The sequence below is a fragment of the Engraulis encrasicolus genome, chromosome 24, assembly GCF_034702125.1.
Source record: "Engraulis encrasicolus isolate BLACKSEA-1 chromosome 24, IST_EnEncr_1.0, whole genome shotgun sequence".
In the NCBI taxonomy this organism is placed as follows: Eukaryota; Metazoa; Chordata; class Actinopteri; order Clupeiformes; family Engraulidae; genus Engraulis; species Engraulis encrasicolus.
In genome coordinates this window covers 29290796-29306992 of record NC_085880.1, presented here as the reverse complement: position 1 = coordinate 29306992, position 16197 = coordinate 29290796, and the positions used below count along the sequence as shown (strand labels likewise).

General features: G+C 42.4%; 1 protein-coding gene across 1 annotated transcript in view; it reads right to left on the bottom strand.

The window, feature by feature from the left end:
* Positions 1–15762, bottom strand: part of LOC134441855 (serine/threonine-protein kinase 32C-like) — a 44975-nt gene extending 29213 nt beyond the window's left edge. Inside the window, exons 1-2 of the mRNA XM_063192271.1 lie at positions 15681–15762; positions 4292–4347 (exon numbers count right to left, since the gene is read on the bottom strand). Coding sequence (XP_063048341.1) covers positions 4292–4347; positions 15681–15762 — 138 coding nt within the window. The remainder of the gene's footprint in view (positions 1–4291; positions 4348–15680) is intronic.
* Positions 15763–16197: the final 435 nt, after the last annotated feature.

Sequence of the window (16197 nt, the reverse complement as noted above, 5' to 3'; positions counted from 1 at the left end):
GGTATGCTCCCAAAATTACACTATATTGTGTAGCAAAGCGGTAGCCACTGCTGACAAGGTGGGGTTCCCTATCGCAGTGGACTGCGATCTAACACATGGGACGTGACGTATGCACGGATCCAATCAAAGCACTTTTTACTCACGCCAAATGGCTGAGAGGCTGTCAGTCATCCCCTGGGCCCGCCCTTAGGGCATAAATAGCTGGGGATGACGCAGCCTCTGCCTCTTTCAATACTTCGATTGAAGTGATCCGTCACATGCAATTGTACTTTCGCCATTGTTTCTCAGATTCGAGTTTTAAACCGTGTTCTTTTACTCTATCAAACCGGTGAGTAGATTTTCTCTGGTCACAGGCTTTGGGTGCCACGAATTTGAATTTTTCTTTGTATTTGGCCTACTTAGCTTCTAGCTCGCAAGCTTGCTAGTTCTGTTAGCTCTGCTTGCTAGTTGTTGCTACATTAGCTAACTGGAGCATTCACTTGGTAGTTCTCTAATAGTTCGAACCGATTGCAGAGAACACGCTGAGGCGGCGCTGTCGGGCGGTTCTACCTGCGAATATTGTGCGGAAATGACACTCGCTAGGATCACGAAGCGCTCGGCGTACTGGACTCGCAGAGAGGCGAGAGCAGCTGGAACTTCAAATGATAAACACCTAGCCGTAGCATTTTTGAATCCCTGTCAGTGTGCATAGCCGGGTATTTGATAACATTCAAAACCAATGTAGTTCTATAGCGTTTTAGGCACTCTGTATTGTTGACTTAAACCCAGTGTGGGTGCTCTAGTGCTGTCAACATACTTCCTCAGCCCATCTTTGAATAGGCTTATCAATACGGGCTGGGGTAAGTTGTTCCCTGAGGTAAACATCCTCACCAAATTCCTCTTTCTCTGTTTTATCGCTCAGGCAAAACTTGTGAGTGTGGCCTGGGCACTTCAACACCATCTTAATTGATTCTTGGGCGCCGTGGGATGGCATTATTAACATCAACAAAGCACTGGTCCTCCTGGCGTCTTGCAGACAGTCATACGTATAATAACAATCCTAGTCACACACACGTTTTTCTCACGCCTGTGTTATGATCAGCTAATCATCTCATTATCACTTCCACTTATCACTTCCACCTGCTGCTTCTCATCAGTACACCTGTGCCAAGGACTGTAAAACACTTGCAATTCCCATCCTGTCTCTATGCCTTCATCACCATCCATACAGTGTGATGTCTCGATACATAGGGTATTGCATTATATATTTTTCTGCTCCATAGTCTTTGCGTTCTTTATGGCAGTTTGCCTGCATCAGGGCTGTCCAACCTTTTTTTAAAGTATTTGTGGGGCTTTTTGGCCTTTAATATTACAGGACAGTGTGAGAGTCGACAGGAAATTTCGAGAGAGAGATGGGGCAGGGCCAGGAAATGACCCCGGTCGGACTCGAACCAGGGTCCCCGTGGGCAATGTAAGTCCAAATGTGGGGGGCTTAGGGTGCTAAGCCACAGCGCCCCCCCCCTATCCAACCCTTTTTAATAGGGAACTAAATTTGAAGTTGATAGTCTGCCAAGATTTACCAAGTCAAAATTAGAGGTATCTGTAGGAAAATGTAAGATTGTAGTTATAGTGACGACACATATCACAGGTTTCCATACTGTAGCGCTATTTTTTTTCAATACCTTTTAGAAGTCTGTTGAAGATGTTTAGAAATCATTTATCACTGATAGCCCTACACAACGGAAATGCCTTCATTAAAAGTCCTACACAACTGAAATATAAAAAAGAACAACATTTGGTTTAAAACATAGTTCTAAAATACAGATGAAGCTTTATCAAATGTCTTCAATTGTAGAAATTTAAATTTCATTACATCTCATTTCATGATCATTACACCTCCTTGGTCCAAACGTGTCCCGTAGAGATATTGCTTTCTCAAATTTGCAGTAGCTACAATATTCCACCTGATATTAAGGCTTTGGAGGCATTTTTCTCAGTTTCACTGTTTCCACTCCCGACCCGCCAGGTTGGTGGGGGGAGTAATCAACCAGTACTCTCCCCCATCCTCCTCCATGACTGAGGTACCCTGAGTATGGTACCGTCCCGCTGCACTTCTCCCCAGGGGCGCCACTGAGGGCTGCCCCCTTGCACAGGTGAGGCATGAATGCAATTTCGTTGTGTGCAGTGTTCACTTGTGTGCTGTGGAGTGCTGTGCTGTGTCACAATGACAATGGGAGTTGGAGTTTCCCAATGGGCTTTCACTTTTTTTCACTAAAGCAGAGACGATTTCCCTGGACCACCGACTACCATTACTGCTGGGCGGGTGTCCATGCAGGTGGACCGATCATCAAAGTGCTTCATGGGGTCCGCTTGGACCACTGCACTCGAGAAGCTTGCAATTTAGTTGGATTATGCATGGTACATGGAGATTTTGGTTAGAGCTGCATATTGGGCAAGATCGCTGGCCGTGGTGCTGAAGTACAGCTGAGCCCATAGTGGACAAATGTTGCCACATCAACATGTGCCATGCTGATGGGCTCTTTAAAAAAGAGTGTTGTAATTGTAGAGAAAAAAAATGTTTCATCTTAGTTTTTCTTTGACTACTACTATTTCTATATGAATCTATATAATCATTTTATTCATATTGTTTGGGAAATCTCTATGTAATAAAATATTCTGGTGTGCAAGCTTTTCTGTAGGCTATTGGGTCAGGGGACACCCAACATTATTGGAGACATGTGCATCTACTTGTGGTCACAAGTCTGCTGAACCAATAAAATATCACAATGCATTTAAGGGACAACAAAACAATGGACTCTTAGGGAGGGAAATGGTTAAATAGGGTTGCTTTCTGTGCGACTTCAGAGCTTACAGGGTGGAATACTTACTTCAGCCGTTTACAGTAAAATGTGTAGTGCTCACCATCTGAGTTGCTTGTCTGCTGAATTGATATTGTTTTTTACTACATTATAAAAGCCAAAGGTGCCACAACAAAGTATTAGTTTAAGGGTGGGAATATTTATGCAACCATGTTGATTTAAGTTCGAGTCTGTTTCTCAATTGCATTGTACAGGTTAATCGTTTAGATTAAAGTGGACACATTTTACATTGGGATTTGAACAGGGCTGTGCAGACTTTTATATCTACTGTAGTGAATGAACTGGTAATTCAATCCTCATGCTTCAGGCACATGCAGAAAATGCTGGCACGGGCATATTCGAAGATGACAATGGCGAGATTCATCTGGCTCAAAATTTGAAAGCCTGGTTCAGGGAGCATGAGAAGTCGTTTTTACACATGGATTGGCCAGCACAGAGTCTAAATCTCAACATCAGAGACAATTTTTGGAATATGCTGGAGAAGGCTTTACATAGCACTGAACAATACAAGATCTTAGTGAAAGGAATCCACCCAGACATTGCGGGAGTTTATGGAAAGTATGCAACACTAAACAAAACTAAAGACGATCCAACAACATAATAGAGTGTGTGACCTTTTTCTTTGTAGAATTTTTTTGGCCAGGTTTAGGATGCATTTCCTGATTATGATGGATCTTAGGCTTAAGTGTGTAACGTAAACATTACATTTAGCAGATGCTTTTGACCAAAGCGACTTACAAAGAGGACATTCAAGCAAGTACAGAGGGATCAGTAGCGAGTACAGTACAGTGTTTCTTTTGCTTTTTGTGCTGTCCTGGGATTGCAGGACTGTCTGTCGAGGCACAGATGGCATTCCTCTGTATGTACTATAGTATGTTGTATTCCTTTGAAGATTAAAACAACAGTACTTTTGTGATGCTGGTAAGTAAAAAATGATGAAATACAGGGTCTAGGATGAGGCAATAAATCCTTAAAATGGCAAACTTTTCTTTCCTCCCTAATTTATTATCTTGCGTCATTGGTTGATTGAAGGTATATCTTTGGGTTTTAGTAAACGCACACCGTTCGAGGTGCGTACTGCAGACAATAGACTCAACTTGAAAAAGAAAGGTCGTCGCACACTCAGAACTTCATGCAGTTATTTAATTCGACCAACGTTTCGGCTTACGCCTTCATCAGGGTCATCTTACACCCTGATGACCCTGATGAAGGCGTAAGCCGAAACGTTGGTCGAATTAAATAACTGCATGAAGTTCTGAGTGTGCGACGACCTTTCTTTTTCTGATTGAAGGTATACGTCATTGTTTTCAGGAAATGAATAAAAGTCTGAGAATCAATGGATTATGTGTTGTCCTGTACTTAGTCCTAATGCAATAATAATGGAAAAAGTTTGGGAAATGTTTGGGGAAAACGTTTGGGAAATCTTTTCTTACCTTTCCAAAACTTCCTTTTCCAATCGCCCGAAGTATTTGGAAGTGGTCAAAGTTCACTGCAAAGAGAAAAGAAATCTGATATTATAACATATAGATATTATATTATAACATATAGATTGAACCTTGGTGGCCATGCTTCTCCTTAATCTTCATCACATTAAGTGCAAAACGTACACGTAGGATTATATTGCGGGCAGTAAACTGAGCTGAACATCCCACTTTGCAGACAAATGTAGTGAATATTCAGAAAATAATGATTGTGTCCTGCAATGATCTCTTTAAGTAAGAAGTCTTTAAGAAGTCATAACTTCAGCACAACACTTACATAATCCATGATCAAGGATTTGCAACACTTAACCCCCCCCCCCCACACACACACACACACACACACTACTACCACCACTCCACTGTCCCACCTCCACACTAGTATTCTAGTATTTCTATGCTCGCAATAAAAGTACTCGTGTCCTTATTCCACATTAGTCCCCCAAATTATAGACTCCACACTTTGAAAGGAATAAATTTGACCCATCGCAATGTTGTGCTTCTGATACACCCTTCATCACATGGGCCGTATCAATCTGTAAAGGCATTTTGCCCAGGTACACATCTGTATTACATTGGCCAGCTCAGGAGGAGTCCAATGGTTATGAGTGAATATGCAGCTGCTTTTGCTGTTGATGAGAAAAGTGCAACGGATATGACTGCATGCTCCTGGGATTTGTATGTGCTGCTATTTTAATCTACCAGAATAGGACAGTGATTTAGCAGCAGTCCACCTGCATGTGTCATCTGTAGCCTGTGAGTGCAAACGCAAATAGAAATTGAAAAAAATAAATTATATCAGTGAAGATTTAAATCTTGTATACATCTTGTATTCAACATAAAAACATGACGTCATGGTAGAAAAGAGAAAACGGTAACGTAGGCCCATGCAGTGAGAGTGACCCCATTATAATGTTTACATGCTCATCCAAGGAACATAGGCCATGTTTTTTTATCTGCTACACAAATCACTATCTCATCTCTCAATCACAGGGAAAAAAATAGAAAAGCGCTCAGGGAGCGCAACTTCGCACTCTGGCGGACAGAAACACACACGTGCCGCAAACAAGCAAACATACCAACAAACAAACCACACAACTAACTTGGACGATCACATAACTTCCTTGCCGGAGGTAATAATAAGCATGACAATTCATGAAGGAGTTGTAAAAGCTCAGCCCGCTCTCTTCTCGCCCACTAAGCCAGATTACGTGTATAACATGAGAAGTACAGTCTGGCACTGCTTCATTGACGAAGCTGGGGAGCCAACGGTTGGCGTTAAAAAATGGTTCAAACTGCTTAACTGCATATAATTGGGAGGGAAAGTGGAAAACAGCGGTCCAAGCGGTTACGTTCCAAACACCACGGCGATCCTATTGAAACTCCCATAGACAAGTTTTTATTTAAAAATCCCACAAAGATATGACTAGGAACTTGAACACCATTTTTCAGCTTACACAATAGGATGAACTACTACCTGTGGAAATCTTAAGTCACAAATAGAAATTGTGCCAATCTGGTCGGAAACGGACTACAGCTCCCAGCATGCTGTGCTTCGCGCCTCGTTGACAACACAGAGAAACAAATGAACACGAATGAACGCAAGTTCTTTGCGTTTCTTCACATTCTTGTAATACTGTGAGTTCCATATTGTCTTCTTATTACACATATATACACACGATTAGTTTGGTTTGGTTTTAACTGGTTTAACCGATGTTTGACAATGCTAATTTGGCTATTACATGGAGTAAACACGTCACACATGCGAGTCAGAGTAGTTCTGTATTAGCTTTTTTAGGAATATTAAAATCAGTTCAGACCAGTGTAAAACCGAACATTTTACCACCTGATTCGATAAAACGGGCCAACATGCATATTATATGACTGCCACTACTCCTACTTTGTTGTCAGGGCCGAGATGTAATTTTTCAAAGAAAAAACCCATTAATTTCATGCAGGGGGTTGGAACGTTGCCAGCAGGGGGCGATGAGATTACTTTCCCTCCCAATAGGCCAGTGCAGCAGTCTTGCCCAGCAACTCTCTACACAGATTGAAACAGAAATAAGCTTACACAGATAGGGAATTGTGATTGGAGGGCAGTTTGGCGTTATGCAGTTATAGATTTGACAGGCAAAAATATGTTCTGCCACTAGGTGGGTTTGTCTAGTTCACTTGAGTTCTCTTCCACCCTCAAGAGAAGAATTCAGAGGTCCAACCACAAGCCAACATCATCCCAGACCAAAAAGCTATTCCCTCTGTGGCACATTCAGCGCTGGCTGCCTTTGACAAACTATTTATGGCACACCTTGTGTTTGCTGTGTCCTATGATAAGGCATTTTATGTGAAAATTTCAGCAACAATCCTTTCTACAGCTACTGTAGTCATTGCAGAGGAGAATTTAAAGATCAAAGCAAAAATATAATGAAGGAGATAATGACATCTATAGGTGAATGAAGTCAGATTGCAGTTCATCATTTCCAGACGTCAGTGAGTGTTCTGCACTTCATGGTGCCGATTCAGAAACCACACACAAAAAAGGGGTATTGTGTTATCCAAGTAAATGAAGGATGAATCACCGCACACTGGTATCTTTGCTGGTAGTTTATTTGGTAAACTACCAGCAAAGATACCAGTGTGCGGTGATTCAGCCTTCATTTACTTGGCTCACTCTTACTGCACATCACCAGCACCTGGACAAGTGGTTGTGCACAGGGATGTTACTTTGGGTATTGTGTTATATTCAGACACAGTATATTCTCGTTTCTGTTTAATTTTCATGGCCAAAGCAATCAAGTCATACTGTTGGCTTGTTAGGACCTGAAGTAGCTAGTTGGCAAGGTGCATCGCATAGCCTAGATGTGGTTGACTGTACAGAATGCCAACGTTGTCAAACCACCTTTTGCACAGCCTTTCGATACGAGGAGAACCCTACAATTACAAATAGCAGAGCTGATCAACAGCAGGGATTGATTAACTTACTGTATAACTACAAGTGAATGGGCGACTGTCACACTGCACTGAACAGATTACATGGCCGCATTAAGTTATGACAGTGTGGTCAATCTATCCACAATGTCGATGCAACACAATGTTCTATAATCGGAAACAGAAAGTGCAACAACAGATTTTTTTTTTTTCAAGTCACATATATGTAACCTGAAGTGCTGTGACAGTGACCAGAAAAATACTGTTGTCCCTGCATGTCTTATATATAACCGAGGTCGAGACGTCTTATATAACCGAGGTCATCCTGCGCAGTCCGCTACTCGAGGCTCGAAACCTTGAGCTTCCACTTCAACTTCTAATTGTCATCCATTACACTTTTCTATGGTAAAAAATGGGATTTTAGGGACCTGTCTAAATTGTGGGAATCAAGGCAACAGAGCAATGGCATGTTAAGTGTATGCACAAGGTCAGGGTTGAACATGCAATCGTGTGAAAGTAGTGGATCATTCATCAAGGGAAGTGGCCCACTTACCCCGTGCCATATGGCACAAATTACCCCTACCGCACCATTTTGTAAAAAAAAACAAAATGCATGCTCAGTTCAACGTCATACTAGTTATATGAACTCCTAATGTAGCTTACTAAAGCCCTAATAGGTTTAAAAAACGTATCTATGGTAACTCTTCAGACACAACAATATGAAAAACATGAACATGAAAAGGACATGCTGGAACACCCATTTTCTTCCCTAAAATGTGCTCTAGAGCAACAAAGCTCCATATTTTTTCTGAATGAGTGAAATGAATGACTCTTCAAAAATATGTGGTCACATGACCAATTTTTCCTTTGGTTACCTAGATACAGGGGGTGGTACAACTTGTTCTTTGGCACTACTTACCCCACTCTCCCCTTTTTTGAAAATATTTCAAATTGCCACTAATATGACAATTTTAGGTTCAATGAAGACCTTAAATATTACACCTTAACCCATTGGCGCCTGAGCCAGCTTTTAGAAAAGGTCCCCAATGCCTGAGGGTTTTTTGAGATAAGAAAAAATGGTTGGAAACTCCTATGAAAAAATCAATATCTCAGCCTCTGGAACACATAGGGACATGGGACAAATTGCATTTAAAAGGTAAAATCCTCTGCTTTCACAGGATAATGCTCATTCAGCGTTAACACTAACACATATTCCTTTAAAAAATCATATCTCAAAATCAAATGATAGAAAAAAGTTTCATGTGCTTTCAGGATAATGCTTGATGCTGTTATTTATTAGGCTATTGGCTATTAGGCTATTGTTACTGTTACAATAGCCGACTATAACTAAATCAATAATCATTATTATTATAATTATTAGGCAGTCAATTCTGCCATAAATCGGGGGACATTTGTCTAATAGGCCTAAAGCCACTTGCTCTCCCACCGGCGAGTATGGCCGTTTTATTCCTCCAAACGTTATGCAGAGCTGGATGTGTGGCCGCGCGTCTATAATCCGCATGTCTACCGTTGTCTGCCTCACCAATAGGCTATCACCATATCTGAAAGTTCCTCAGTGGAAATATTCTGAAATAGGCCTATATCTAAAGGACGTGCTTCCTCAGATATTGGCACCTTCGCCAATTGCCCCGAATGTCGGAGTGAACTTTTGGTAACGTCGGGGGAGAAATCTCGCTGACTGTCTATTTGGAAGCCACTCGCCTACCTCTTCATGCGGGCTCTCAGGCGGCCGCGGCAAATCACACTCCTGCTCTCTATCTAAAGTTTCTTCAATCATATTTCCTTTCCTCGATTAAAATCTGTTCATTACCTTTCAACTGAACTTCACGTTCGCTGTAACAACGTGTCTCGCGAACCACAGCCTTTTTTTTTTTACCTGTGTGAAATGGCTAAACAACCCACGTCTGCAGAAGCGAGCATGGTTGATTTCATTTTACATTTTTGTCGACGAATCAAACTTTTTTTTCCCACATGATCTTTAAAAAATCGAGAACAAAATAATGTGCATTGCATCTCCCATGAGTCTTCAAAATATTGACAAATCAATAATGTTGCATTTTGCAACAACCGGCGTCAGGGTCAATGTTGCGTAACGCAACAACCGGCGTCAATGGGTTAAAACACGCTGCCGGAGACTCGGGGGAAAGACAGCCGTCTTCTCGCTGCTCTAGGCTATAAGGCCTGCAAGAACGGAAGGACTGTCCTCGGTCCTCATCCTATCTGCAGCCTTTTACACAGTCAACCACAATATTGGGATACCATGGGGATCACTGGTGCTGTCCACTCATGGTTCAACTCCTATTTCTCTGGACGCTCTTTCAGTATATCATGGCAAGGAAAACTTCCTGGGTCTTGGGACATGCCATTTGAACACTCCTATCACTGCTATGCTGTTGACACCCAGATGTACCTGTCGTTCCAGCCAGATGACACCACGGTTTCTGCATGCATCTCTGCCTGCCTCACCAACCTGTCAACATGGATGATGGAACACCACCTACAGTTGAATCTGTCTAAGACAGATCTCCTTGTGATCCAAGCTAAAGAGTCATTTTGTCATAACATCAACCTCAAGATGGGCTCTGCCACTGTGACCTCAAACAAAGTTGCCAAAAACACAGCTGGTGTTCAATCATGATGCCTGTCATTCTCCAACCATCACATCAGTCGTCCGGGCCTGCTAATATGTGCTGCTCAACATACAAACATCAGACCCTATCTGACCCAACATGCTGCGCAACATCTTCTAATAGAGTGAGATACATCAAGCCCGTAATTTTCCTGGATCCATGTGATGTCAGGTGAATGCCCCTTTAGGAAACCTTTGGTTGGGAGATCTTTGGAGACTTAAGGTTGAGAATAAATGGAGTTCCCTAAAGAGTGTAGTTGGCAGTGCGCACATCTTATGCAATCTGTCACCAAATGCCCCAGAAAGAGAGAAGAAGGAGGGGCCAACGACCCCTAGGATAACGAATTTGAGCACACACCTTAGGTTTGGGGTATCTAAAGGCTCTTTTCCACTGCCAGTTTTCTGGTAGGCCTTCAGCTCAACACACAAAAAGCAAAACTTTTTTCTAGCAAAAAGTGGTGGCTGAGTCACGCTGTGTCAAGCTGTAGGTGTACCAGAAAGCCGGCAGTAGAAAAGAGCCTTTACTCTATTAGAAGATGTTTGGTGAAACTATTGGTTCAGGCCATGGCCCTCTCCCGCATGGACTGCAACTCCCTCCTGGCAGGTCTAGGTACCTGCTAGTGCAATAAAACCACTGCAGATGGTCCAGAACAACCCAAAAGTCAACCCAAAGGGGCCCATGTTACTCCTCTATTTAACAAGTTGTACTGGTTACTGCTCGCTGCCTGGATCAAGCACAAGGTCTTGACCCTTGCCTATAAAACCACATCAGGAACGGCCCAAACTTATCTGAAGGACATACTTAGGCATGTTCAGAGAGCTACCGCTCCTCCAACGCAACCGGCTGGCGGTGCCGCCTGCTCGCTCCCAGCAATCCCGGTCAAGATTGTTCTTTGTCATTGTCTCTCAGTGGTGGAACAAAGTACCAGAGACAGCAAGACTAGGCACATCTTTCTCAACCTAAAGTAATAGAAGCAAGTAAAGTCTCTTCTCTTTCGTGACTGTTTACTGCACTAATGCTTGAGCTGGCCCCGTACTGTGCCATGTTGTGTACACCTACAAAGTACAAGAATCTCATTGATGAATGCAAGAAATGTTTGGAGACGGTCACTGCTGTGAAAGGGTGTGTAGTGTAGCACACACTAATGGCCAGGAGGAATTAAATGTATGCAGCGACAAAAAGGGGTGAGAAATTGTGGGTATTTATTAACCGTAGTCCCATAGAAGTGCAAATACTCAAGTACAAACAATGAAAAAGAAACAAAGCAGCACAGCAGTTATGTGTGCTGAGAAGCAGCACAGCAGTTATGTGCACATAGGATACTGATTTTCAAACATTAAACATATCAAACATCAACTGAGAATGTATAAATATAGTAAAGTGGGGTTCACACCACCACAGGGTGTGAAACCAAATATTGCTGCACTGCTGTACTTTTTATTACTTTTCTTTGAGATTACAAACTCTACACAGGTTCTGCATACAACTAAGTGGTGCCAATACTGCTGGGCAGGACTGTATTGTACACTGACAAACACTTAAATGGGTCACCTCTTAGAAAAAGGCGTAAAATGTATGTTTCTCACTCTTTCATGAACAGAAAATAGTGAAGTTAAACAATGAGGGTGCTCCAATCTATCGAAAAGTTCTTTGTGAAATAATTACGTCAGAGAAAAGCTTTACATTTTAGAGGCTTGGAAACCCTGTTTTGTCTCCCCGCTGCATGCTCATGTTAAGACACACAGAGGGCAAGGATGAGTGTCGGATAACGGACGCAAGCAGATGTCAATAAACCTCGATCCAATCAGATTAGTGTTGTGCAACTTCAGATGGCTGCAGGCAGCTATGTGAAACCACCCAACTGCAAAAACACTGCAGGATCTCCCGCAAGGGATTGGGTCATGTGGCACGGATGCATTTCTGTGACATCCTTGCTTTGACACAGTTTCTGGCCTGGCCATTGTTTTCAGCTCAGAATGCACCACTGGCTATAAAAAGACAGCAGCCAAATAGATTAATAAAACCAAATGCGACCACAACCCAAACAGTACCATTCCTTCCTTCCTGAGTGACAGTTCAAGACTCAAGATTCAAGATTCTTTTTAATGGTCCTGAAGGCAATTAAAAGTTGGATGGCATCCTTTAAGGCCATACTGGCAGCATGTGAAACTGCAAAGCACAACCTCATGATATATGTTGTGATTCGTATCAGATTCTTTTTCCAAAGATACAACCAAAACAAAAATGGCCACAATACTAAAAAAGGAGTACATTGCAGTGTTGTCAAAGGGTAGCATGAGCAGTACAGCAACTGCATGTTGAAATTGCTCTGAGCACCCCTTCAAAGAGTACTTAAAGTGGATATTAAGGGGGATTTACAGTAGGCCTACTATATCCTGCAATTGACACAAACAGTTTACAGAAGAGGGAGGGGGGTCCTTCAGATTACCAACGGAGCTGCGTTGAATACTGCTAAGCAGGTCAGCGTCAGCACACACATGGAACCCCTTCTCTTACCCTGAGGAGAGGAGGACCCTTTCAAGATAGTATAATATACATTTCTCTCCTCCGTTTGCACAATGCAAGATGCTACATAAAGTGCCAAACTAAGCACTGTGAAGGTAGGGCAAGTAGCTCGAGGACAGGAATATGCTGGTTGGCTAACCAGCCATAGACAAACAATAGCGATGTTCTAGTTTGCTGCTAACACAGGCCAAAATCATGAAATAGGCTATGAATAGCTCAAGGGATGGTATGTTAAGATATTACAGTTTAGGTTTCTGCCTTGGAGTTTCACAGTCCATGTGATTAAATGCTGTTTTTTTTCTTTTGAAAATCTGCACTAGGACTATGGGACACCGCTGACCAATCAGGAGCCTTGCACTGTCCACTGGCATACCAGTGGGCAACAGATATCTCAATCTGGAAGAACCATGCATTCAGATGGGCAAGGCGGATCAGTTGCAGTTGGTTCAGGACAACTCTAAACTAGGCTTTAGTCCCACTCTCTCCCACACATTAACACATACATACACACATGCCCACACATCCATTGTAAAGCAACCTTGGTTACTTTGAAAGGTGCTACTGTAAAAAAGCTTTTTTAATTATTATTGAAGTGTTCCTTAGCAACGTGCCTAACCTCACTTTCCTCCAGACACTGTAACCAATACCTTTCGCAAGAAATTGCAAGTCTCTTTGGATTAAAGTGTCAGCTTGTAAAGTGTCAAAGTGTAACATAGGCTAAAGCTCCTTTACATTGGACATTTAATTCCAAATTAACGCAATTTAATTCTGAATAGAAATTCATCCCACTTTGAAAACATCATTTAAACAATTACCAGTTCAGAATTAAACTTATTCTGAATGAAACGTTGTTCTGAACAAAGTAAGTGGTTTATTCTAGTTTAATTCCAAATGACTTTATTCCTCTGTATACAGTTTGTTCCGCTTGAAAACAATCCCGGTCGTTCCACCCATGCTCATTGCTATGCGATGACACAAAGCAACAACACAGACGAGACAGGAAATTATTTCGAGAGAGACATGGGGTAGGGTTTTGAAATGACTCCCCACAGGCGTGTAGCCATATATGGTTCTACAGGTGTGCAAGCACGTCGCGCCACAGCATCTTCCATACATTTTACATTTTGAGCATCAAATTTCACAAGTTCATCTCCCAGTTGGTGTGTGCTACTGTACTGACTGTCTACTAGCAGAGTCAATTTGTAAAACCTTAGTAAACCTCCCTCCCAAAGCCTCATACAGTATCAGTAACGCTGAGTTACCTGCTAACCCTGAGCTGTCTGGACCTTTAGTTCCACAGTATTGAGCTGTGCCTGCCCTGCCAGACTGGGCTGTTGACTGGTAGGTTGCGGGTTCGAACCCCAAGTGGCTGACTGTGTAGGATGCCCTCAGTTTACACTGGTACTATGACCCGGATGGGAGTGAGGTTCAGGGGGGTTCAGTGTCACGAATGCCAACTAGCAGAGATTGCCGGAAGAATGTTAGTAAACCTCCCTCCTGAAACCTCATACAGTAGTAGCGCAGTGCTGAACTATCAGTCTTGACCTTTAGCTCAGTGGTATCGTCAGAGAGAGTAGAGAGAGAGAGGTTCCATTGGCCCATTGTTTCCTGGTTCTATATATGGCCCCCCTTAGGCAGACCTAAGGACTGTTCTATTCATTGTAGGAGCATTATCACCTTTAGGCAGACCGGAACCTGGTCGCGTTAGGTGCCCATAGAAACCTATTATGTTGGCATATCTCTATAGAATATCTCTGGTATCGTACTAAGCCTCCCATGTGTTGACGGGTTTGAGCGCTGAGTGGGACTGCACAGGATGACCTCAATTACACTACCGACACATTTTAGCTTTGTATGTTGTCCCTTCACAAATGTGATCTTTCCATTATTGTTTAATAAGTAATAATCTAGTGTTTAACCCATTAATACATGGACCCTGTTATAAATTGGCTGTTACCAGAATGGCAAGGACCAAGTCGTAATGAATAACTAAAGGCAGTCTGACTTAAGTAAATTAGGCTAAGTTTTGGCTGCAAAATTTACAGCCAAAGATGTGTGTGACTAATTCAAAATGGTGGACATGGAAAAGTTCCACCTTTTCATGTACGCTATGATAAGTGTAAGTAGGTGACCATTCAAGAAAAATACGAGATTTGTGAAAGGGAAGCATACATGTTTTTAATAAACCACTAAAAATGTTCATACTCTACCTTAAAGATTAACTTTAAAGTCATTAAAGAACAGCCCTGGCGTCACCTAATATATTTCAGCACCTGGACAGCGCCCGCGAACTTCCGAGGCACGAGTTCCCCTTTCTTCAGTGACTGTACTGTATGGTTGGTCAATAGGCCTACTATGAATCACTCGCCTCACATGATTACTTGTTCAAGTAGGCCTATTACTGATAATGTAGCCTATTGATCCAATAGTCCCGTAAAACATAGGCTTATATCGTGTAATGTTACTGTAAAATTGCCTACAATTGGTCTACAATTCGAGGGCTGCAGTGCGCTAAAAACAAAAACAAAAACAGGGAGAAATTGAGTAATTCCTAAGTAAGCTGTTTAAGATGATTAGCTGATACTTGTGAAATTGGGGCAGAAGTCCTGATTTATGTAGGCTACCCCGTTGCAGCTCAATTTTTGGGATACAAAATTGTTGCAAAATTACGGTAGCTGGTGTTAAACAGACTTGGCAGCCTAGTTAATAAATGAACAGGAAGGTTCTTCTACTGTTATTTAGTTAGAACCACGAACTGCTCACATTTCTCACAATTTTGTGGACTTACGGATGACAAGCATCTCAACGTAGAACTCTGCGCGGACAAACAACGGGCGCTATAGGTGACAGAAACTATTGCGTAGAACAGCACTGTTTTCCTCTTGAGTTGTCGTGTGAACTGTTCAACAGCAAACATGTTTCGAGCACAGTTCCACTGGGGAGGAAAGTGATGGCTGATAGTAAGCTAAATCCAGGGCAGTCACTGCCTTTGCACCAAAATGCAGCAAATATCCGTTGAGGATGAACCTCAGATTATCACTTGCCCAATATCGTCACAAACGTCCCATTTTTACATGGCTCTGAGTTACACACTACACATGAAGACCGTAAATTGCTGTAATCAACACAGTAGCTTTTCAAATACGGAGAATGTCAACTGTCACTCAGCGCTTTTATGCTACAAGCGATGCCAGCACGTGATCTATTCTAGAAAATAGTGAAAGCAAAGATCCTCCACTCACCATCTTCATTTTCATCGAATATTGGCCTTTTGGACGAGCTCCCAGACCCCATCCTTTTCTTCCACTTTCCCCAGTGAAACATTGGTGCTCAAAATGAGATAGCATTCCTCGCAGGAAAAAATGTATGGTTTATTTATATGGTATTTTCCTCTTGCCAGACGCGAGGTGCCAGCATTTTCTCACACAGCCTCGTGCTTGGATTCGTATTCGCTTCAAGTCGTTTTCATGCAGAAAAAAAATGTCTGGATGGTACAAATGCCCGTAGCTCAAGATGTGCGCTTCGCTTGGTCTATGTTCTTGCTAAGCTTACTGACTTGACCAAGAAGTAGGTCTGCGCTTGCCACGCGCCTCACCACACTTTGCCACCGCCCCTCCGTCTCGAAGCGCATTAATAACATGCATTGAGGGTTTGCATGGCAAATCTTAAACAACTTATAGCCACGGTATCTCGAAAAGACAGTTGTATGCAATTGTTTTGACAGTAAACAAAAAACAGACTACGAAATGAGTTTATTCA